The sequence below is a fragment of the Scyliorhinus torazame genome, chromosome 4, assembly GCF_047496885.1.
Source record: "Scyliorhinus torazame isolate Kashiwa2021f chromosome 4, sScyTor2.1, whole genome shotgun sequence".
NCBI lineage: Eukaryota > Metazoa > Chordata > Chondrichthyes > Carcharhiniformes > Scyliorhinidae > Scyliorhinus > Scyliorhinus torazame.
In genome coordinates, this window is record NC_092710.1 from 100,470,910 (window position 1) to 100,494,417 (window position 23,508).

The window sequence follows — 23,508 nt, forward strand, 5'->3', positions numbered from 1 at the left end:
TATTCTGAGTGTGTGATATCTGTGCAGGAGTGAGATGGGTTTTATTCTGAATGTGTGATATCTGTGCTGGGGAGAGGGGTTTTATTCTGTGTGTGTGATATCTGTGCTGGGGAGAGGTGTTTTATTCTGAGTGTGTGATATCTGTGCTTAGGGAGAGGTGTTTTATTCTGTTTGTGTGATATCTATGCTGGGGGAGAGGTGTTCTATTCTGAGTGTGTGATATACGTGCTTAGGGAGAGATGTTTTATTCTGAGTGTGTGATATCTGTGCTGGGGGCAAAGGGTTTTATTCTGAGTGTGTGATATCTGTGCTGGGAGAGGGATTTTATTCTGAGTGTGTGATATCTGCTGGCGGAGAGTGGTTTTATTCTGAATGTGTGATATCTGTGCTGGGGAGAGGGGTTTTACTCTATCCGTGTGATATCTGTGCTGGGGGACTGGTGTTTTATTCTGATTGTGTGATATCTGTGCTGAGTGTGCGGTATCTGAGCTGGAGAGAAGCTTTTTATTCTGAGTGTGTGATATCTGTGCTGGGGAGAGGGGTTTTATTCTGCATGTGTGATATCTGTGCTGGGGTGATGGATTTTATTCTGAGTGTGTGATATCTGCTGGGGGAGAGAAGCGTTTTATTCTGAATGTGTGATATCTGTGCTGGGGGAGAGTAGTTTTATTCTGAGTGTTTGATATCTGTGCTGGGGAGAGTGGTTTTATTCTGAATGTGTGATATCTGTGCTGAGTGTGTGATATCTGTGCTGCGGGAGAGGGGTTTTATTCTGAGTGTGTGATATCTGTGCTGGGGGAGAGGGGTTTTATACTGAATGTGTGATATCTGTGCTGGTGGAGAACGGTTTTATTCTGAATGCGTGATATCTGTGCTGGGGGAGAGGGTTTTTATACTGAGTGTGTGATATCTGTGCTGGGGGAGTGGAGTTTTATACTGAGTGTGTGATATGTGTGCTGGGGGAGAGGGGTTTTACACTGAATGTGTGATATCTGTGCTGGGGGAGAACGGATTTATTCTGAATGCGTGATATCTGTGCTGGGGGAGAGGGGTTTTATACTGAGTGTGTGATATCTGTGCTGGGGAGAGGGGTTTTCTACTGAATGTGAGATATCTGTGCTGAGGGAGAGGGGTTTTATTCTGAGTGTGTGATATCTGTGCTGGGCGAGAGGGGTTTTATTCTGAGTGTGTGATATCTGTGCTGGGCGAGAGGGGTTTTATTCTGTGTGTGATATCTGTGCTGGGGGAGAGGTGTTTTTATTTGTGTGTGATATTTGTCCGGAAGGTCGGATATGTATCCTTTGGGAGTCTTGTTGTGGTGTAGGTACGTCTGTTTTCTGAGCTTTGGAAAATGTGGGCTGATCTCTATACCTCATCAGCCCTATCTTTTCTGCATCCTGACTCGAGGGGTGTGAATCCTGAGCGACCTGTGCGGACGCTGCTGTAGTAAGTGGGAGGGTCTGCCCACACCGCCTGGTCGGTAGACTAATAAGGACACATCTCGGGTCCAGGCGCAGTCAATGGCAAGTGGCGCTCTGGCTCCTTGGCAATAGTGAAGAGGCGTTCTGAGCGATCTTCCTCACCCGGTGAGCATTTTGCAGACTGAGGAATCCTCCCACAAGGTAAACTCCTGTTTTGTGTCGATAGGAGAATTATTCCACCAGTTGGCACATGCTATGAAGTTGGAATTTTCTATTGAGCTCCTAGGTTTTGTCAGAAGTAAACTGTCCCTTTACTAAGTGGATGGGTCTGTAGCCAGCGAGACGCGCGTTACTGGAGATTGGTATTAGTAGAACAGGAGGCAAGTTCTGTAACTGCACACCGCCACGAACTGTCAGCTCCATTTCACTGACAAGATATGCCACCTATATCCGATTTTATTTTGATTACTGTGTGATTCTCTCACGCAGCTACTATTTCCTGTGGTCCCTTGCAATTTCGTTTTATCCTTGGGTTATTTTATTGGTTCGCTGTGATTTGCATGAAAACCATCACACTTGCAGGTCCATTCATTTCTCCAAATTATTTGTAACTGGCCCCAGATTTTGCATCTCAGATTTCAGCGTGTCTCGGTGCATTTGGGACAGTTTATATAAGTGGGTCCATTCACCCAGAGTGTGCCAGGACCCCGCGGCTGGGTCGGTATTGGCAAGGGCGATGTTTCCTTTGCTCTTTATTTTAAACTTGCATGAAGTATTAATTGGGTTTCAGGCGAGTATTTAATTGCAAACTTTGGCAGGCACTATCCTGCTTCTGGTCTCGCATCTGTGGCTGTCAGTATATGATCGGATGGGCTAACATTCACACCTTCTGTCAGTCCCATCTCCAAGCTGAACTCTCATTCCCTGGGTGATTAAAGTTTCATTGAGAAATCTCCCAACAGACTGACATGTCAGCGAGTCAGGAGCGAGCAGAAGCAGAAAGAGGAACATTGATCTGCAAAGAGGTGATTTAGACTGGGAAGCAATTTGGAGGGGAGTTGGGTTTAAACAAAACATAGAAAAAGCGAAGGCGGCGGGGGTGGGGGGGGGGGGGTGCGGGGGCTAGTAAGGGATGGAATGAGAGGGGAAATGGAACATTGAAGAGTTACACCGAGGAAGGAGATTGACAAATGAGATGCCTTGAGCTGAGGGCAGCTTAGAGTCTATTATATTGCCGTGGATCTGATGTTACAGGTTCATAAGGATGTCGGCTAGACCAGACAAGGAGAGAGCACATATCCTCCCTATAAGTCATGGATCAACCAACTGGGGTATTACAACAACGATTTGCTGTCATGGTCGCCAACTACTGAGACGGGCTTTTAATTCAGGTTTTATTAATTTCGTTTCTACGAGATGCTGTGGTGGAATTTGACCCCCTGTTCCCAGCCACAGTGAAGTGATAATACCACTCCGCCGCCATCTCCCCTTTCAGAGCAGGAGAGGCAAGGTTACTGTGGTAATTGTACAGGGAGAAGATAGAGGGGAAATTAGAATTGAGCGCGAGGAAGGGAATATTTGAAAGAAATGGAAGAGTGGGAGTTGAACAGGGGGAATGAGGCAGGGCAGAATGGGTGGTGAGGGAGTGAGGGTTGTGCAGGGTTTGTTGATGAGCAGAATGGGGGAATATTGCAGTGCAAAGGCAAGTCATTCTGCTCAGTTGTCCCTCCCCACCTGAGCCATTCCGACTAACAATGCTCTCCTGCACATTGGGTCTGGTATACCGTCACTTATTGGCACACTCAGGTAGTCTCTGATGGTGGGGTATATTGATGCACCAAACTAACCTAGCACACCAGGCTATATTGGCAATCCAAGTATACTAGTCTACCAGGAAAAACTCTACGGGTGTAGGGATAAAGTGCTACTTTCAGGTACAGTGGTTCACAAGGGTCTGCCAGGATACTGGATATATTGGCCTGGGTAGCAGGCGCTATAACTATATTGTTCCAAAGTTCTCCCAATTTGTAAACTGTTCCATTGGATTGGAAATTTGTTCACCTTACTTGGCTATTTAAGAAAAATAAGAGAGTAAAACCAGGGGATTACAGACCAGTTAACTGAACATTTGTTGTTGAGAAATTACTAGATAGTATAAGTAAAGAGCTGCGGGGTTATGCTGCAACTATACATGACCCTGGCGAGACCACATTTGGAGTATTGTGTACAGTTCTGGTCATCTCATTATAGGAAGGATGTGGAAGCATTGGAAAGGGTGCAAAGGAGATTTACCAGGATGTTGCCTGGTTTGCAGGATAGGTCTTAGGAGGAAAGGTTGAGGGAGCGAGGGCTTTTCTCTTTGGAGTGGAGGAGGATGAGAGGCGACTTAATAGAGGTTTATAAGATAATGAAGGGGATAGATAGAGTGGACGTTCAGAGACTATTTCCTCGGGTGGATGTAGCTGCAACAAGGGGGCATAACTATAAGATTCAGAGTGGGAGATATAGGAGGGATGTCTGAGTTAGGTTCGTTATTCAGAGAGTGGTTAGGGTATGGAATGGACTGCCTGCTGTGACAGTGGAGTCGGACACTTTAGGAACTTTTAAGCGGTTATTGGATAGGCACATGGAGCACACCAGAATGACAGGAGTGGGATAGCTTGATCTTGGTTTCGGACAATGTTCGGCACAACATCGAGGGCCGAAGGGCCTGTGCTGTACTGTTCTATGTTCTGTGTTCTATGTTAAAGGCAGGGCGACTGAACACTGAATATTTTCCACTGCTCGGAGAGACTCAGCATGGACTTGGAAAGGTTGGTCATAACCAGAAGAAGCTTATTGAATAATTTAAAGAGGTGACTATAGTAATAGACAGGGTCATGACCATGTATATTATTTATTTGAATTTCCAGAAGACACCTGATCAAGTTTTACATAAGCGGCCGTTAGTTAATGCAATTGAAGGCAAATTATTGACCTGATTAGGCAATTGGTGGCAGAAAACAAAGGGGATAATGGACAGCTACTCTAATCGGCTAGAGCCGTTCAACAAGAATCTGGGCTGGGTCCTCACTGTATTAATTGACAGTTCAGAGGATGGGATAGAAAGCCTCATACCTAAGGTTGCCAATGACACAAACATCAGCCAGGTATTTTAAACAGAGAAGATGGAAGGGTAAAGTTACAAAGAGACATATTGATAGATTTAAGTGAATGGGCAAAAATGTGACAATTGGATTACAACGCACTCAACTGTGCGGTCACCCACTTTGGACCTCAAGAGGAGAGAATAGGGTACTTTCTAAATGGTGAAAGTCTTGAAACAATGAAAGGGACCAGAACTGTACACTGTCTATAGTTATCTAATTGCTCTCTTTTACTCTTGAACTTTATCATTCCATTCACCATACTATTAATATGTGAACTTGTTTAGAAAACAGAGATCCATAACTTTACATGGTCACTTGGGGGTCCATGTACATGGTTCATTAAAATATTATATAAAGCTACAAAAAACTAATCGAGGAATGAAATGGAATGCTAGCCTTTATATCTAGAGCAGTGATACTTACTTTTTGGCTGAAGGACCATTTTATCAAGTGATTAAGTAAGCACCCCCCTCCATATAAATTATAATGATCAATGATAATTATGATATGAAAGGGTATCGTACCATTGTTCTCATGCGTGTTCCTCGCCTGGGAGAGACAGTCAACCCACTCTGCACTTCTTCTTCCCAGCTTACTTTTCAATATTCTTTCCTGGACTCTCTGGGCTGGTTCTCTAGGATCCACAGACCCCAGTTGGTGAACCACTGATTCCAAGAGCAAGAATACAAAATGTTAGAAGTCATGCTGTAAATATAGAAAGTCATGGTCAGATCACAGCTGGAGTCACTGTGAGCAACTCTGGGCACCAAACCTGGGAAGAATATATTGGCCTTGGAGGGAGTGCAGCGTCAATTTTTCAGAATGTTACTAGGATGCCAGGGGTTAAGTTACAATACGTGAGCATGCAAACTAGTTCTGAAGAAGGGTCATATTGAACTCAAAACGTTAACTCTGTTTCTCTCCTTGCAATGCTTCCAGACCTGCTGAGTTTTTCCAGCACTTACTGTTTTTACCACGCTCGCTGGGATTGTATTTCCTGGAGTGTGGGAGGTTAAGGAGTGATTTGGTCAAAGTTTTTAAGCTATCAAGGGAACAGGCAATGTTGACCGAGAAACTATTGCCGCTGCCTGGGGTGTCTAGGACAAGGAGGAATTTCAGGAATGTTTAGGAAGCACTTCTACACTACAAGGCTGGGAAACATTTGAAACACCCACCCACAATTGGCAGTTGGTGTTGAGTTAATTGTTCATTTTTAATCTGAGATTGAAGGATTTTTGTTCACCTAAGGGATTAAGGAATATGGAACCAAGGTAAATATATGGACTTAGGTCAGAGATGAGCCATGATCTCTTTGAATGCCAGAACAGACTCATAGAGGCTAAATGGTCTCTTGGTCCTATTCTCACTACACATTGCTATATCGGTATTTCATGGCAAATTGATGCACCATGGTATATCGGGATGCTGGGCTTTATTAGTCTACCTGGGTATATTAGTATCCCACAAAATAATGGTATTCCCGAGTATACTGGTACACTAACTCCAGTTGACATGGGCACTTAAACACTATTCACAAAATCCTATCAGGTTTACACTGAGGAGCCTGGGCTGGATTACAACTGGGAAGGATAAGATTCCTGTCTCAGTTTCAAGTTCAAGGGTGGGGGTCAGCACATAGGTCAACAGACACTGCTCCAGGAGCTCTCGCTGCAGTTCTGACGGCACAGAACAGTTTGCACAGACCCTTGGGAAGCAGGCTGAACTTTGGTCACAGGCAGCAACGCTCCCTACCTCCCAGCTCACCACCGATACCTTTCCGTTCCACGTGCCATTTCTCACTACTTAGGGGCAATCCAATTTGGTAAAATGCGTTGTCTCCTAAATGATGTGCACTCGATAAGCAAACCGGGCCAGTGTCAAACCAATCTTTAGGACTCTTGAGTGCATCAGCGTTACACTCGTCGACCCTAAAAAGGCTCTGAAAACACTGTAACTGTAAACCGTGCAAACACAGCAAGCTATAAGTATCTTTAATTACACAGCAGGAAGCCGGATGCAATGTAGATGGGAGCAGTAGGGAGGAAGAGAGCACATTTCTCTTGCCTTTGCAATAAATCGTCAATTTTCTTTAAATATATATTGAACTGATGTTAGCCAGTGCTAGATTCCAATTTTTAAAAAAATCTGCAGTGGACAGTGGCCAACATTCAACTTTGCCCCAGAATTACTGAGTGGATATCAACACGGTGCATGTGATTTTAAAATAATCCTACTTGGCTCTTATTGCAACAATGTTATCAATCCTCCTCCAGAATGATTCTGAAGGGATCTAATTAAAAAGCCAGACCTCCATCAAGCAGGTCAATTTGAGTCTTGTGGGAGGTGTTCTGCCTTCAAGCCTCTCGCTGTTAGGTGTTTTTACGTAAACTTCCAAGAAAACTTAGTGCTGAAACCAGATGAGTTTTTTGGAAGAACAAAAAGACGCCTTTCCCTTCTCGGGTCATTGCTTTAAATTGCACTCTGAAAATTGACCCCAAATTAGTGGTCCATTTGAGACCCGGGAGATTTTGGGTGGGACTCTCAATTGCCTGACACCTGTATTGTAAACGGCGATCGGGGGGAGATGCCCGATGCTCATTACTAGTTTGACACCGGTTTTGAGTCTCAGCCCTTTTCAAAATGACACCATCGCTTTGCAATGGCGCTGGCGCGTCATCGGCTGGCCCTCCCGCGATGCTCCGCCCCCAATGGACCGAGTTCTCGACCGCGCGGTTGACGTGTGGTCTGAGCGGTCGGAATTGGCGAGGCAGCTGTGGGATCCGTGCCGCTGGCCGGGGGTGCTTCCGCGAAGGATAGGGGGACTGGTGGGAGGTGGCCAGGGAGTGGCTTGTGGGGTCTCATTTGGCGGGTCGGATCCGCGCACGGGTGGCGCCGTGTTGTACTGCGCGACCGCTGCAGATCGTCGCTATGTGCATGTGCGGCCAGGGACCCAGCCACTCTCCGACATCTTTCAGCGCGGGAGTCGGGAGTTTCACATGGTGCCGCTGCTAGCCCCTCACCGGTCCCCGAATCGGTGAGGGTTTGGCGCCAATTTTGACGTCGTAAAAAGCCCGCAAATTCTCCGTTTCGGCCAGGACTTAGCCGGTGAAATGTAGAATTTGTCAGAGATACAAATCTTCAAAACATTCCTTCTTGTGAACCTTTCATAGCATGGAAATGCTTCCAGGGAGCTCAGATGGTCGGTAAACCTCACTGATTTGTCTCTTGTCGAGTCTCAAGCCTGTGATTAAAATATCTATATCTGGCTCTGGTTCAACAGTGACAAATTGCTGCATGTTTTAAACACAAGATCCCTTTTCTATTTTTTGCCATATGTTTTATCCCTCAGAATGTCATTAGCGAGGATTTCATTCGAAAATTCAATGAACTCAAGCACTGACTCAAAATATTCTTTTTATCTAACAGAAAAATCAAAGTTCTGTGCAGCATTACAATCTGTCTCACATAGTTTAAAACTCAGATTTTATCTTTAGCCGGCCTGGATCAGAACAACCAGCCACTTGAAGCAATAGTCTGTGTTTTCCCCTTGTTACCATGGACCAGTGACTGACGTGTCAGATCAGCATCTCTCAGTGTCCTTGGCGGGGGTGACTCCACTATTTGTCACTTCATGGTTTGCCTCGGTGAGCCACAGTCCGTCTAGTGAAAGGTTGCAAGTGGAAGATTGCAGTCAATGAGCCCTTGTAGTGAAACTAAGCCATTCTGTTTGCAGCATGTCAGTCCTGTGTCCTCCAAAAGGGTGTCCCCACAAGGCACATTAGTCACATGTCAGTGTTTAATTGTTTTTTGCAGCCGGTTGCTGATAGTTTCACAATGCTGTTTCAAGAATGCTTATAAATATTAACAGCACGTGGAGCAGTATATGTAATTTTTAATCGTAATCTTTATGATTGTCACAAGTAGGCTCACAGTAACACTGCAATGAAGGGCAGCACGGTAGCATAGTGGTTAGCACAATTGCTTCACAGCTCCCAGGGTCCCAGGTTCGATTCCCGGCTGGGTCACTGTCTGTGCGGAGTCCGCACGTTCTCCCCGTGTCTGCATGGGTTTCCTCCGGGTGCTCCGGTTTCCTCCCACAGTCCAAAGATGTGCAGGATTGGCCATGCTAAATTGCCATTAGTGTCCAAAAGAAGGGGTGGTGTTACTGGGTTACAGGAATAGGATGGAGATGTGGACTTTGGAAGGGTGCTCTTTCCAAGGGCTGGTGCAGACTCGATGGGCCAAATGTCCTCCTTCTGCACTGTAGATTCTATGTTAATCCCCTAGTCCCCCCTGTTCGGGTACACTGAGGGCGAATTCAGAATGTCCAAATTATCTAACGGCACGTCTTTTGGGACTTGTGGGAGGAAACCGGATCACCCGGAGGATACCCACACAGACACGGGGAGAACGTGCAGACTCCGCACAGACAGTGACCCAAGCCAGGAATTGAACCTGGGACCCTGGCGCTGTGAAGCAACAGTGCTAACCACTATGCTACCGTGCCGCCCGCCATTCAACGGAGAGTGAATGAGCTGACCCACTATCCGACTTCCAGCACTCCCAAAAAGGACTTGCTTTGCATTACTGTTTGTGGTGTTGCAATGAGACTGAGCTGTCGGTAAACTGCATAGTGCAATTTTCACCTGCCAATGTCGAAATTATACTGCGGATTGTGAAGCCCTCAGCACTAGTAATGAACTCATGGGTGTTTGAACAGAGGCTAATGGCTGATAGGGTGAGCTGAAGAGGGGTGGTGGGCAGCTCTTGTGGATCCTGAACACCAGCAAAGAGGAGTGGGACTGAATGAGATATAATCTCTTTATATGTCCTGTTAGCAGGAAGAATATCTCAAACATTAAAAGCAAAGTTTGCTGGGTTTCTCTGGTGTCCATAAGCTTAAAGATGCCTGAGTACTTTTTAAACCTGAGTTACCCTCAATGCGATATGAAACTGGATAAGGGTCTCATCCCAAGCTGGCTCTGAAATTCTACTCTTACTTGTGAATGAAAACCAAATTGTTAACAATAATGCAACAATGTCAGTATAATCACGGTAGCACAAGTGGATAGCATTGTGGCTGCACAGCGCCAGGGTCCAAGGTTTGATTCCCCGCTGGGTCACTGTCTGTGCGGAGTCTGCACGTTCTCCCCCTGTCTTCATGGGTTTCCTCCGGGTGCTCCGGTTTCCTCCCACAGTCCAAAGGCGTGCAGGTTAGGTGGATTGGCCATGATAAGTTGCCCTTAGTGTCCAAAAAAAGGTTAGGAGGAGTTATTGAGTTATGGGGATAGGGTGGAAGTGAGGGCTTAAGTGGGTCGGTGCAGACTCGATGTGCCGATTGGCCTCCTTCTGCACTATGTTCTAATCATATTATAAAAGTCACCATTTTCTTTCATGTTACATTTTGAATGTTTTAATTTGTGTGCATGTTTATGTGTGTATATGTATATTTTTTTGCATGGGTGTATGAATGAATGTGCAAATGTGTGTTTCTGTATGTGGATATAAATATTGTGTATATTATATATTGATGAAATAGATAATAAGGGGTGGAGAAAGGATTGTACATTGCCTCACTCTCACACAGACACACAATCACATACATACACATTGTTGCACAGGGATACACACTCATACACACACACACACACACACTCTCACACAGAACACACACATTCTCATACACGCACTTACTCAGGTACAGGCACACATACACTCATTCACAGGCACGCAGATTCACTTACATACACTCAGGCACAGGCACACCCATTCACATATATACACTCATTCACACACTTGCACACAGATACACTCATTCACACACAGACACACATTCACATACATGAGCACATATACACAGACACACATACTCACACACTCTCACGCAGACTCACATACACACACACACTCACACTCACTCTCACATAGAAGCACACAAATTCACATATACTCAACATAGAATCTGTTGGACTGAGTGCCCTATGTCTATCGCATAAATTTGATGTAATACGAAGTAATATGCCAGTGTATATAGGCACAATGGAATGGCCACGCTGTGGCCAAAACGCAGTGCGCCACGGTGCAATGTGGCCGATAGAAGCCGGGATTCCGCGCTCCCGGGGTCTACCTGGCTCATAACACCTCGCGGGATCTAATGTGACCTTGCAAGACGTTGCAATCTGAATCCCACCCGTCGTAGGCGGGATCACTTCTTGGCAAATCTGCATATTAGACGAGACTTTAATATGCAGATTCCTGAAGCACCCAAGGCATTGGGATCCATCCCCTTGGCGTTAGAGATCTAAGGCAAGCGCCATTCAGTACTGGTCTATGCAAATGTGGACCAGACGGAACGGCACTCGCAGGTGTCTCCCAGGGAATCAGAGTGCTTGCCCTGTGGGCAAGGTGGTACCCTGGCACTGCTGGTGCCACCCGGGCACCCTGGCACTACCAGCCTGGGGATCCCATCCTAATGAGTTGGGGCTTGGGGGGAGTCGGGCGATGTGTCGGGGCTCCAGAGATCGGGACACCATTTAAAAATGACGTCCTGATCTCACGCTACACTGAAGAGTTAGGTCGAACAAAGCTCCGCAGTGCAGAAATCAGGGCTACATGCGGCCTCAGCCACGCATTCCCTGCTGAAGCTTCCAATTTAACCCGAGTGATATTTGATAGTGTTGTGTTTCTCGGCGCTGCCAACTTTGGGACTTTGTTCCCATTTCGTTTAATCGTGCCCGATGTGTGCATTTATATGTATGTTGTGTGTGTTTGAATAAATGTGTCTTTGAACATACTTATGTTTATGGACGTTATCTGTGGCGATGTGTGTGTGTGCACGAGTGAACGTGTGAGGGTGTGTGTCTGTATGAAAGTGTGTCTTTGTGTTCATGCAGAAATTGTGTGTGGATGTATGTGCATGAAAATGCGTCCTTGTGTTTATGAACTTGTCTGTGATCATCTTCATATAAATCTGTTCAAATCTGTGCTAATTTTCCGTTTCTCTGCAGATTTTCTGACTCTTGCTTATATGAATTGAAGCAGAAATGAAACACGTGACATTCCAGATTGCCTTCCTTTGGGTGACAATTGTGATTCACTTAACCCGCGGGAAGCTTGTTAACAAACGAGAAGGTATGACTCAGAGTATTGCTGCCTCCACAATTAGAATGTATCTGTCATATTTTTCTGTATGTTTCTAATAAGTATTATCCTATCTTGTTGCTAGACCCAAAGCATGTAGTGTAAAAATGACAGCAGTTTTTAATAATCATTTACTAAGAAAAAAAGTCTGCATGAAGATAAAACCCCATTGTTAATTTAATCTACTTTGCAATAAATAATAGACTAGAATTAGTGGACCTGTTTAGAATTAAGACTGGCTTGATGGTTGTCCTAAGACAGTTTCCAAATGTTGCATGTTGTGGTTTTTGACTTCATATCCGTAAAATCCATAGGCTCCCAACATGGTCAAGCAACCTAGAACCATAGATTTCCTACAGTGCAGAAGGAGGCCATTCAGTCCATTGAGTGTGCACTGACCCTCAGAAAGAGCACCCTACCTAGGCCCACTCCCCCACCCTATCCCCGTACCCCCACCTAACCTTCACACCTTGGACACTAAGGGGCAATTTCGCTTGGCCAATCCACCTAAACTGCACATCTTTGGACATTGACACAATAGCTTGGCACCAAGTCACTGTGTCCACATTTAAACAAGAGGTGTAAGAGCATTTACAGAAGGCAGCTTTGAATTGCTTCAAACATTTTCAATAAAACTGACTTTGGCGCTGCACAAAGTTTTAAAGGTTCCTGGGTTGCTTGGAAGTCTTCTAAATTAATTTGGAAACTTACCAATGTAATCAGAGAGCTAACAAGACAATTACACTCCTGCACAATCATTGTCCATTAACTCTGCTGACATTAATCCAAGTTCACTTTCTCCTAGCCAGAGCGTGGTACAGAACCAGCAGTATAACTTGCAACCGGTGGCTCGGCGCTATTCTTTACAGATACCAGTCCCAAACAAGAAAGCTAAAGTCATCCTTACAGATAGAAACATGTTCCATTTTCCAGCACTGAACCCCTCACTTTTTGAACAAAAAATATAGGGAGTTTAGATATATATTTTATATATATGTGTGTGTGTGTGTATGATAGATAACTGAGGGATAAATAGATGACAGATAGATGAACAAACGGATAGAAGGATGTAAAAAACAGTTTCCATCCAGTCCTTGTTGAAAATTAATTGAAGATACATTGTGTGTTGCCACAAGTTCTATTTTAGTGAGCAGTTCATGCCCAAATGAACTTTTGAACTTTCAATGTGATGTTAGTTCTGTCCAAGATTTCAGCGTTAACAAACATTAATAAATCCAAACCCCAGCCCTTTCTGAATGTTTCCACCCCAATTCACCCCGAACATTTCAGCTCTGAAGGTCCCCTATTTATAGAACATAGGGTGACGGGTGGTAATGTACAAATCCAGACCTGGGTGAGGAAAAGGGTGACGTAGTAACAACGTCAATGGATTTGGAGTACAGAGCCCTAGTCTAATGCTCTGGGAACATGGTTTCAAATCCCACCATGGAAAGTGGTGTGAATTTAAATTCAATTAACTGTCAGGAAAACCCAAGAAAGTGTAATATTTGGGGAGGTAGTAGACTAGTAATTCAGAGATCCAGTATAATGCCTTGGGGAACCAGGTTCGAATCCCATCAAGGCAGATGGAAGGCTCTGAAGAAGAGTCATGCAGACTTGAAATTTTGACATGGAGGATCAAAGGGCACTTTTTGTGCTGTAAAACTCGACGGGTGGAATTTCCCCAAAATTTGTCAGTGTCAGGCTCTGGCTGAAAACTGGCATGTTACTCTCCAGAAACTTTGCCGAGTTTTAAGACCGGACTTTCTGGCACTTAGTGCACAGAGAATCTGGGGGCATAGTTTACGCCATCACTCTGGCAGGGTGGGGCCTGATAGAACCGGCAGCATAACGGGACTTTTACCCAGGGCAAATGGGGCCCCTAGATCACGGCCTATGATTCAACTTCTCAAGCCTTATCCATTGATGCTGATCCCCAGTCTATTCATTCCAAGAAAGTCGAAGACTTCAGTCTCCTCCGTGCCAAACCTAGGTGCTCTGCTCTGACTGTCTCCCAAACACATAGGGAGGGACTCTCCGTCGGCGGGATCCTCCGTTTCACCGGCAGCACACTCACGCCCACATATTCCCCAACGGCGTGGGGGTGGCCACAATGGAAACTCCATTGGTTGGCTGCTGGGACAGAGGATCCACTGCCAGTGGGTCGTGCCGCGTCAGAAATCCGGTCTGGCGGGATGGAGAATCCCGCCCATAGTCCCTCGAAGGACTTGCATGACAAGTGAGACAATGAGATGAAGACTAAGTGGAGAGATAATCATCAAACATCCAAATAGGAAAAGTGAATGACAGTCACAGAACAAGAGAAAAAAAAGAACCTGAACAAATTTGAAAATGAAAAGGAGTGATGCTCGATCAATAACTCCAGAAGTGAGATTGGAAGACAATTGAAGGCTTTATTGGACTAGATGTTTCCCCCAGCAGTGCAGGTACAGAATGCAGCTGCTAGGGAGACACAGGCTCTTATACTCCGCCTCACTGGGCGGAACCAGCAGGCAGGCTTCACCAATGATCTTCCTGTCTCAGGTACCTCCCATACCAATGGTCTTACAGCATCAACCTTGGTACCGTAATACCCCTAATATCGACTCCCACAAGGAGTAAAGGAAACATCTTCAGAAAGGGAGACAATTTTGACCCATTTGTTGAAGTGAAGTGATTTGATTTGATTTATTTATTGTCACGTGTACCGAGGTACAGTGAAAAGTATTGCTAGGTGTACAGTCCAGGCAGATCGTTTCATACATGAGTACATAGAACATGAGCGGCATGGTAGCACAGTGGTTAGCACTGTTGCTTCACAGTGCCAGACACCCGGGTTCGATTTCCGGCTTGGGTCACTGCCTGCGTGGAGTCTGCACGTTCTCCCCGTGTCTGCATGGGTTTTCTCCGGGTGCTCCGGTTTCCTCCCACAAGTCCCGAAAAACGTGCTTGTTAGATGAATTGGACATTCCGAATTCTCCCTCAGTGTACCCGGAGCGTGGCGGCTAGGGGATTTTCACAGTAACTTCATTGCAGTGTAAACGTAACCCTCTTTGTGACACTAATAAAGATTATGATTACTGTAAATAGCGGTTATAAAAGGTGTCGGAAGAGGAACTGGCGGGGGGAGAGCTCGCAGAGAGTTGCCACTTTCCGGCGCCTTCTCAGAATTCAAATGCTAATGAAGCACTAAAGTTTCACATCAGTGGGTTTAATCCACCTTTGGAGGAGGGTCGTGGTTTGCTGAGACACATTATAAAGTGCATTTCCATCTCGTTGAAAGCTACAGATTTTAAACAAATTGGACAGTTGAAACTGGTGTGTGTTGAACCAGCGTGGCACCGGGTGAAGCGGCAGTGAGTCGGATAGTGATGCCATCCTCGAGCCCAGGTAGAGCTGCAGCTCCTTGTCATAATATACACCAGTCTATCATGGTGCAGATACACACACACTGATGGACACACAGCAAGACCAATCAACACACACAACACCGCAGCCAATCACCAGTTAGAGTACACTCACTATAAGACAGGGGGCATCAGAGTTCCCGCTCATTCGGGATGCAGCCTCCTACAAGGACAGAGCTTACAGCTTACAGCACAGATCCTCACCATGTGCTGAGTGCATTGACTGGTTCGGACAGGCATAGGTCTTTAGTTTAATCTAACATCGTGTTAACCCACAGGAAAGTATGTTCAACAGTTTCTAACTTAATAAAATAGTGTTGCACTATTTTAAGTGTTGGTGGCCTGTATGTGTTCCACGGATCCAGAGCACCCAACACATCATGATACCAGGAGTTGAGGGATATTGGAACTTCTTAGCCCTACCTGCAAGTGATCTGCCTTCCACCAGGATACAGTCATCCTGCAAAATGGACAGCGTCCGCCCGCCGCTCCGCATCACCGGTAACCTGGGGGCCAACTGGAAGATATTCAAACAACGCTTCCAGCTCTACCTGGAAGCCACAGACCGGGAAGATGCCTCGGACACCAAGAAGATCGCTCTCTTCCTATCCATGGCCAGGGAACATGCCATCCACATTTTCAATTCTCTCACCTTTGCTGATGATGAAGATAAATCAAAATTCAAGACGGTCCTCCTCAAGTTTGACACTCACTGCAGCGTAGAGGTGAATGAAAGTTTTGATCGCTATGTATTCCAACAGCGTTTGCAGGGTAAGGATGAACTTTTCCAGTCCTTTCTCACCCACCTCCGCATCCTTGCGCAGTCCTGTAATTACGGGCCCACCTCCGACTCCATGATACGCGACCAGATCGTTTTCGGTGTTCAGTCGGACCCCCTATGCCAGCAGCTCCTCAAGGTGAAGCAGCTCACCCTAGGGACCGCCATCGAGACCTGCGTGCTACACGAACACGCCACTAGTCGGGATTCCCACATCCAAGCGGCTGAAACGGCGCGGCAAGGTCCCCACAAGGCAGAATGGGTCCAAGCAATCGAGCAACTCCAGGGCCTCAGTCTGGATGAGGGCGGCCATTTCGCGCGCCTTTCGTGGACTCCCGCGCTTGTGCGCACTGAACGTGGGGACGTCGACGTCGACGAATGTACTGCGCAGGCGCGCACCACGTACCGCACCGCGCATGCACGGTGGCTCAGCGAGCGTACTGACGCTACAACGTGCGGCAACTGTGGCTCCGCCTTTTTTTAAACGGCAATGCCCTGCCAAATCCCGACAATGCCTGAGATGTGGCAAACTTGGCCACTGTGCTCCTTTATGCAGATCAGTCCGGCCTGCCAATTCGTATCGCTCCAGCCAGCCTCGCAGGAATGTCCGGGCCATTCAACCCACGGTCACCGAGTCCGATGCGGACCTACTACCCGATATTGACACCGAGGACCCAAAGGCACCTTTTCGAATCGGTATCATTACAAAAAACAGGGTGTCACCGAAGCAAAGAATCCAGCCTCTATCGGTATACAGCATCGATCCAGACGATGAGTGGTGTGCCACCCTTACGGCCAACCGGTCCCAAATACGATTCCGCCTGGACACCGGTGCCTCCGCCAATCTCATTGCGCGGTCTGACCTCCAAAGCCTTCGTGTCAAACCAGCCATCCTCCCATCAGCCAGCCAGCTGTTAGATTATAATGGCAATGCCATTGCTGCCAGCGGCTCGTGTCAACTTGACGTGACGCACAGGTCACGCTAAGCCATCCTTCCCTTTGAAATCATGGGCTCCTCGAAAGCCTCCCTGCTTGGCGCGCAGGCATTCAAGCTATTGAACCGAGTTCAGAGAGTTCACTCTCTCTCTCCTGCTGACACGTCTGCCTTTCAGGACACCGACTTCAGGGCGCAGCTCGACGCCATTACCAACCAGTACCACGATGTCTTCGAGAGCATGGGCATGCTCCCGTATACCTACAAGATCTTATTGAAACAGAATGCCACGCCTGTGGCGCACGCACCTCGCAGGGTCCCTGCACCCCTTAAGGACCGCCTCAAGCAGCAGCTGCAGGACCTCCAGGACCAAGGAGTGATTTCCAAAGTCACGGAACCGACCGACTGGGTCAGTTCCATGGTATGTGTAAAAAAGCCTTCCGGTGAATTGAGAATTTGCATTGATCTCAAGGATCTAAATCGCAATATCATGAGGGAGCATTATCCAATTCCCAAGCACGAAGAGCTCACATGTGGATGGCTCGCGCCAAGCTCTTCACCAAACTCAACGCCTCAAAAGGATTCTGGCAAATCCAGCTCGACAACTCCAGCAGGAAACTTTGCACATTTAATATCCCCTTTGGCAGATATTGTTACAACAGGATGCCGTTCGGGATCATATCTGCATCAGAAGTGTTCCATAGGATTATGGAACAAATGATGCAAGGCATTGAAGGTGTTCGCGTCTATGTCGATGACATAATCATTTGGTTCACCACCCCGCATGAGCATGTTAGTCGCCTCCAGCGCGTATTCAGACGTATACATGAGCATGGCCTCCGCCTCAACAGGGCCAAATGCTCTTTTGGTCAGACGGAACTCAAGTTCCTCGGGGACCACATCTCCCAATTGGGTGTGCAGCCAGATGCGGACAAGGTAGCTGCCATCACAGCTATGAAAACACCAGAGGACAAGAAGACGGCCCTCCGATTTCTGGGCATGGTCAATTTTTTAGGGACGTTTATCCCTAACCACGCCTCTCATACCACGGCTCTCAGGAACCTGGTCAGGAAGACGACAGACTTCCAATGGCTCCCTGCCCACGAGCGTGAATGGAGAGAACTCAAAGCAAAACTCACCACGGCCCCGGTCTTAGCTTTCTTTGATCCTGCAAAGGAGACCAAAATTTCGACCGATGCCAGTCAATCCGGCATTGGGGCAGTGCTCCTTCAACGTGATGAGGCCTCATCGTGGGCCCCTGTTGCATATGTGTCACTTGCGATGACCCCAATGGAGCAGCGCTACGCGCAGATAGAAAAGGAGTGCCTGGGCCTTCTGACCAGTGTGGTTAATGTTTCACGATTATGTCTACGGACTTCCTCAATTCACCGTCGAGACCGACCATTGCCCGCTGGTCAACATAATACAGAAAGACTTGAACGATATGACGCCTCTCCTCCAGCGTATTCTTCTCAAGCTCCGGCGATATGATTTCCAGCTGGTATACACCCCAGCAAAGACCTCATCATTGCTGACGCAGTCAACACTCCATGTGACCCAGCGGGATTTGTCTGCCAGGTTGACGCCCATCTGGTATTCGCGGTCTCCAATCTACCTGCCACGGATGAATGCCTCGTCCAAATTCGCCATGAGACGGCGGCTGACCCCTTGCTACAGCGTGTCATGCGCCACCTAACGGACAGGTGGCTCAAGGGCCAATGCCCTCAGTTCTATAATGTCAGAGATGATCTGGCGGTAGTCGACGGGGTTCTTCTAAAACTGGACCGCATTGTCATCCCGCATAGCATGCGCCAACTTGTCCTGGAACAACTACACGAGGACCACCTTGGCGTGGAAAAGTGCCGCCGAGAGGCAGTGTACTGGCCCGGCATTAATGAGGACATAGCCAACAGAGTGCTCAACTGCCCCACTTGTCAGCGCTTCCAGTCGGCCCAACCACGTGACACCCTGCAGCCCCATGAGTTGGTCACGTCACCATGGACCAAGGTGGGCATCGACCTGTTCCAGGCGCTGGGTAGAGACTATGCCCTGATCGTGGACTACTTTTCAAATTACCCGGAGGTGATACGGTTGCATCACATCACCTCGCCTGCCGTCATTCGTGTTTGTAAAGAAACATTTGCTCGACACGGCATCCCGCTCACGGTTATGTCGGACAATGGCCCCTGCTTCGCCAGCCAGGAATGGTCCAACTTTGCCAGGTGGTACAATTTTGCCCATGTGACATCCAGTCCCCTGTACCTCCAATCCAACAGCAAAGCGGAGAAGGGAGTACATATAGTCAAAGGGCTCCTATGCAAGGCTGCCGATGCTGGGTCCGATTTCAACCTCGCCTTGCTGGCCTATCGCTCCGCCCCGCTGTCCACTGGCCTGTCACCAGCCCAGTTACCCATGGGTCGCACCCTGAGGACGACGGTGCCGTCCATCCATGTCCCAGACCTCGACCACACTCCGGTCCTTCGCCGGATGCAGCTGTATCGTGCACAGCACAAGGCGGCTCATGACTCCCGTGCAGCTGATCTCCCTGCTCTGGCTCCAGATGACAATGTCCACGTCCATCTTCCGGATGGGGGCTGGTCTGCAACCGCTGTTGTCCTTCGGCAGGTGGCCCCCCCGCTCGTTCCTGGTTTGTCTACCGGATGGCTCTATTCTGCGCCGCAATCAACGCCCCCTTCGTCTCGTTCCACGCTCGCCATGTGATCCTCCACTGCCCTCCTGCTGACCTTGCCATGGACTCTGCAGAAATCCCTGTCACTCTGCATCCCCTGACTCTGATGCAGTCCAGCCCGCTCCTGAACCGGCTGCTCTCGACCCACCCTTGAGGCGGTTAACCAGAATTCGTCGCCCACCTCAGAGACTTAATTTATGAACTTTGTGGACTTATAGACTCTCTGAATTGTTTTGTTGCTTTGTTTGATCGTTTCCCTGGTTTGTATATAGTGTTGATCTCGTTATTTTGTTGCAAACTGCTTCTCTGCACCAGGTACCTTCCCTTGTAAATAGCTTAGTTCTCATGTATGTAGTCCTGTAAATATGTCTTCGCACCCCACCCCACACGTAGTTAGGAACAATCTCACCAAAAATTATTTATTGCCACATGCATACATTCTTTTATAAAAGGGGGGATGTCATAATATACACCAGTATATCATGATGCAGATACACACACACTGATGGACACACAGCGGGACCAATCAACACACACAACACTGCAGCCAATCACCAGTTAAAGCACACTCACTATAAGACAGGGGGCATCAGAGTTCCCGATCATTCGGGATGCAGCCTCCTACAAAGACAGAGCTTACAGCTTACAGCACAGATCCTCACCATGTGCTGAGTGCATGTGCTGAGTGCATTGACTGGTTCGGATAGGCATAGGTCTTTAGTTTAATCCAATATCGTGTTAACCCACAGTGAAAGTATGTTCAACAGTTTCTAACTTAATAAAATAGTGTTGCACTATTTTAAATATTGGTGGCCTGTATGTGTTCCACGGATCCAGAGCACCCAACACATCACTCCTGAGCACCCAGCCCTCCTCCCCCGCCCGTCTCCTGGTAACCATTACCCGCCGAGTCAGGCCCACCGCTGCTTCTGGGACCTCCTGTATTTTCCCCACTGTCGTGCTCGGCACCATCGCCCGCCCTGCCACCACCTCCTCCTTCCCAGCCTCCTTCATACAATCTGAAAGGATGAGGCCACCTCCTCTGCCGCCGCCGCCAGTTCGGTAATGACCGTACTTCATCGTGTGAAGTCAATTAGCCTCTGTTAGTGCTCAAAGCTAGTGGTGTGTAATATTGATTTGTTTCGGGCAGCAAAGCAAAGTCTGTTTAAAACCTTTCAGCTTCTATTCGTGGTCTTACGGCAGGTATTTTTTTGGATTTATCTGCAACATCCTGTCATTTTCTGAATGCGCTCCAAGTGAGCACCCAGGTTCAGCGCGTAAAGACCTCAAACATGTTTCTGCTCATGTGCTTTTGACGTGTGGTCTCTTGGATGAGGTTCCAGTCTGAATCAGTGTGTCGACACAGTTGCCAGCTGGTCTCTGTGTGGACAGGCGTGCTTTGACCACAAGGACTGCTTAGGATGCCCTCACTCCAACAGAGGATGTGACTCTCCTCGGGATGAACGTGAAATCCACAAACAAAATTGCCCATGAATATTCATCAAGCAGTTATTTATATGGAATGACACTACTTAGAGCTGTCACAAGATGCAGTTGTTTAATGGACTCACACAGGCACAAAGTTTATCTCATGAACAAGTAATCGCTTGTACATGGGGTGAAATTGAGTTTAAAAATAGGCAATTTTACTGTTCAAGCGCAAGTGAATCTTTTATTTTATGAAAACCGTTGATTGTTAGTGCCAGCGTGATGTGTTAGCTTGGATGGTGTTTTCTGCCTTTGATTATCTACTTAGAAAATACTAGGGGCTGTTTTAGCACTGGGCTAAATCACTGGCTTTGAAAGCAGACCAAGGCAGGCCAGCAGCACGGTTCAATTCCCGTAACAGCCTCCCCGAACAGGCGCCGGAATGTGGTGACTAGGGGCTTTTCACAGTAACTTCATCTGAAGCCTACTTGTGACAATAAGCGATTTTCATTTCAGATCACAGGCTAGAGAACGATGCAAGGGTGAGGTGAGGAGAGGGAAGGATGTGAGGGGATGAGTTCCAGGAGAGGAAAGAAGGACCAATTCCGACATTCTTGCATGGAAAAGAGTTGATCACTTTCACCAGGAATGCCTTGGGCATAACCGTTTGGAAGAAGGTCAATGCTGCACAAATAAAAATCAGGAAGAACATGTAAACTGCTAATTGTTTCCACCAATATCCTTTTTAAAATTTCTGTTCATCAAGTATTGTGCAGTGACCCTGACCATTTGAACGACAAATCAGTGCCCCATGCCATCTAGGAACCTGTACCCGTGGCGATGAGGGGTCTGCAATTTAGGGGTGTTGTTTGCACTGTGACTGCGAGCTACAGCTGCCCTCCCCCCCCCCACCCTCACCGGCCCCCACACCGACTCTCCTGATGTGTAGCTCGCTGGCCTAAGTCTAGCCAATGTCACATTATTCCGGCTGACTATTAGTTAAATGCCTAGAAGGGGATGGTGACAATGGAGGAGTCATCAGTGACCCAGACAATGTTTATGGGGTGCATTTTTGTGTCCGCGTTTATCAGCTGCCGTACTGAACGGAACTTGCACGATGCACACTGCAGTCAGTTCTCTCCAAAATAGCAGTTGGGTTCCTATCTGTATATGTGACATTGCCCATTGGTTATTTGGATATTAAAAAGGATGTGGAACAGACTGACATCTCAGTCACACAGAGTAGGCCCCCTTTAAAGTGTTGCCAAACTGAATTTGTAGGTTCAGTGTGGCGACGAGGATGTCAACCCCATTATGACGCCATTGGTCCCTATTAATACCAATCAAAACAGATTAAAATAGAGCAACTTGCAGTTCTTGCCATGATAGATGGATAACCTGAAGTGCACAGCCACTGTTATGCAGGGACCACATTATTAATCTCAATGCATTACTCACCTTGTCCACCCTCCCTTCCCCTCTACCCCATTTGTGGCTCCCTGTTCCAGAATTCCAATCTCAATTTCCTCTCTCTACTCCTTTCACCAAAATTGTGATCAGCGTTCCTAATATCTCATTGTTCTGCATCTGTTTTTTTCCCCTTACAATTCAAAGAGGGCCAGGAGATATTTTCTTGCATGAAAAGTTACATATCAACGACATCAACAAATTACATTGATTTATCTAGTGCCTTTAATACAGAAAAAAGACATTCTAAAATTCTTCCCAGGAGCACGATCAGACACGTACAGAAATATTAGGGCAGTTGACCAAATGCTTGGTCACAGAAATAGGCTTTCAAGTGCAGCTTAAAGAAGAAAAGTAAGGCTGAGTGGTTTAAGGAGGGAATTCCAGAACTTAGGGCCCCAGGCAGCTAAAAGCACAACCACCAGTGGAGGAGAGAAGGGAACTACAGATGTATCAGAGCTCATACTTAGAGGAGCATCACCTTGGAGAGTCATAGAGCTGGAGTTGATTGCAGAGATAGGGAGGGATTTGTAAATACGGATGAGAATTTGAACTTTGAAGCATTACTGGACTGGGAGTCACTGTAGGTCAGTGCACAACAGTGAACGGGACTTTGGCGAGTTAATTCACGGGCAGCAGAGCTTTGGAAGACCTTGCATTTACAGAGGTTGGAAAATGGGAAGCCAGCCCCGAGAAGTCGGATTTAACGGGAACAAAAGCAGGATAACAGCCTGTTTCTACAGCAGATGACCTGAAGCAAGGCCAAAGATAGATGTTATGCAGATTGAGATAGACAGTAGTGGTGCTGGGGAAGATATGGGGTCAGAAGGTCCTCTCGGGGTCAAATACTGTGGAACCCATATGTCCTGAACCTCTAGATTTCCTAGACCATCATACACTCTGGATTCCCATATCCTCTAGACCTCCATACTCCCCCAGACTCCCATATCTCCTGAGAAGATGATGCTAGTGGTAATATCAATGGACTAGGAATCCAGAGACCCAGGCCCAGAATTTAAATTCAAGGATAAATCTGGAATTGAAAGTTAATCTCAGTAATGGTGACCATGAAAACTGTCATAGAAACAGAGAAAA

General features: G+C 47.1%; 1 protein-coding gene across 1 annotated transcript in view; it reads left to right on the forward strand.

Annotated features, from left to right (window-relative positions):
* Nucleotides 1-1,495: 1,495 nt before the first annotated feature.
* Nucleotides 1,496-23,508, forward strand: part of LOC140411419 (uncharacterized) — a 373,458-nt gene continuing 351,445 nt past the window's right edge. The window contains exons 1-2 of the mRNA XM_072500526.1: nucleotides 1,496-1,622; nucleotides 11,578-11,701. Coding sequence (XP_072356627.1) covers nucleotides 11,614-11,701 — 88 coding nt within the window. The 5' untranslated portion in view covers nucleotides 1,496-1,622; nucleotides 11,578-11,613. The remainder of the gene's footprint in view (nucleotides 1,623-11,577; nucleotides 11,702-23,508) is intronic.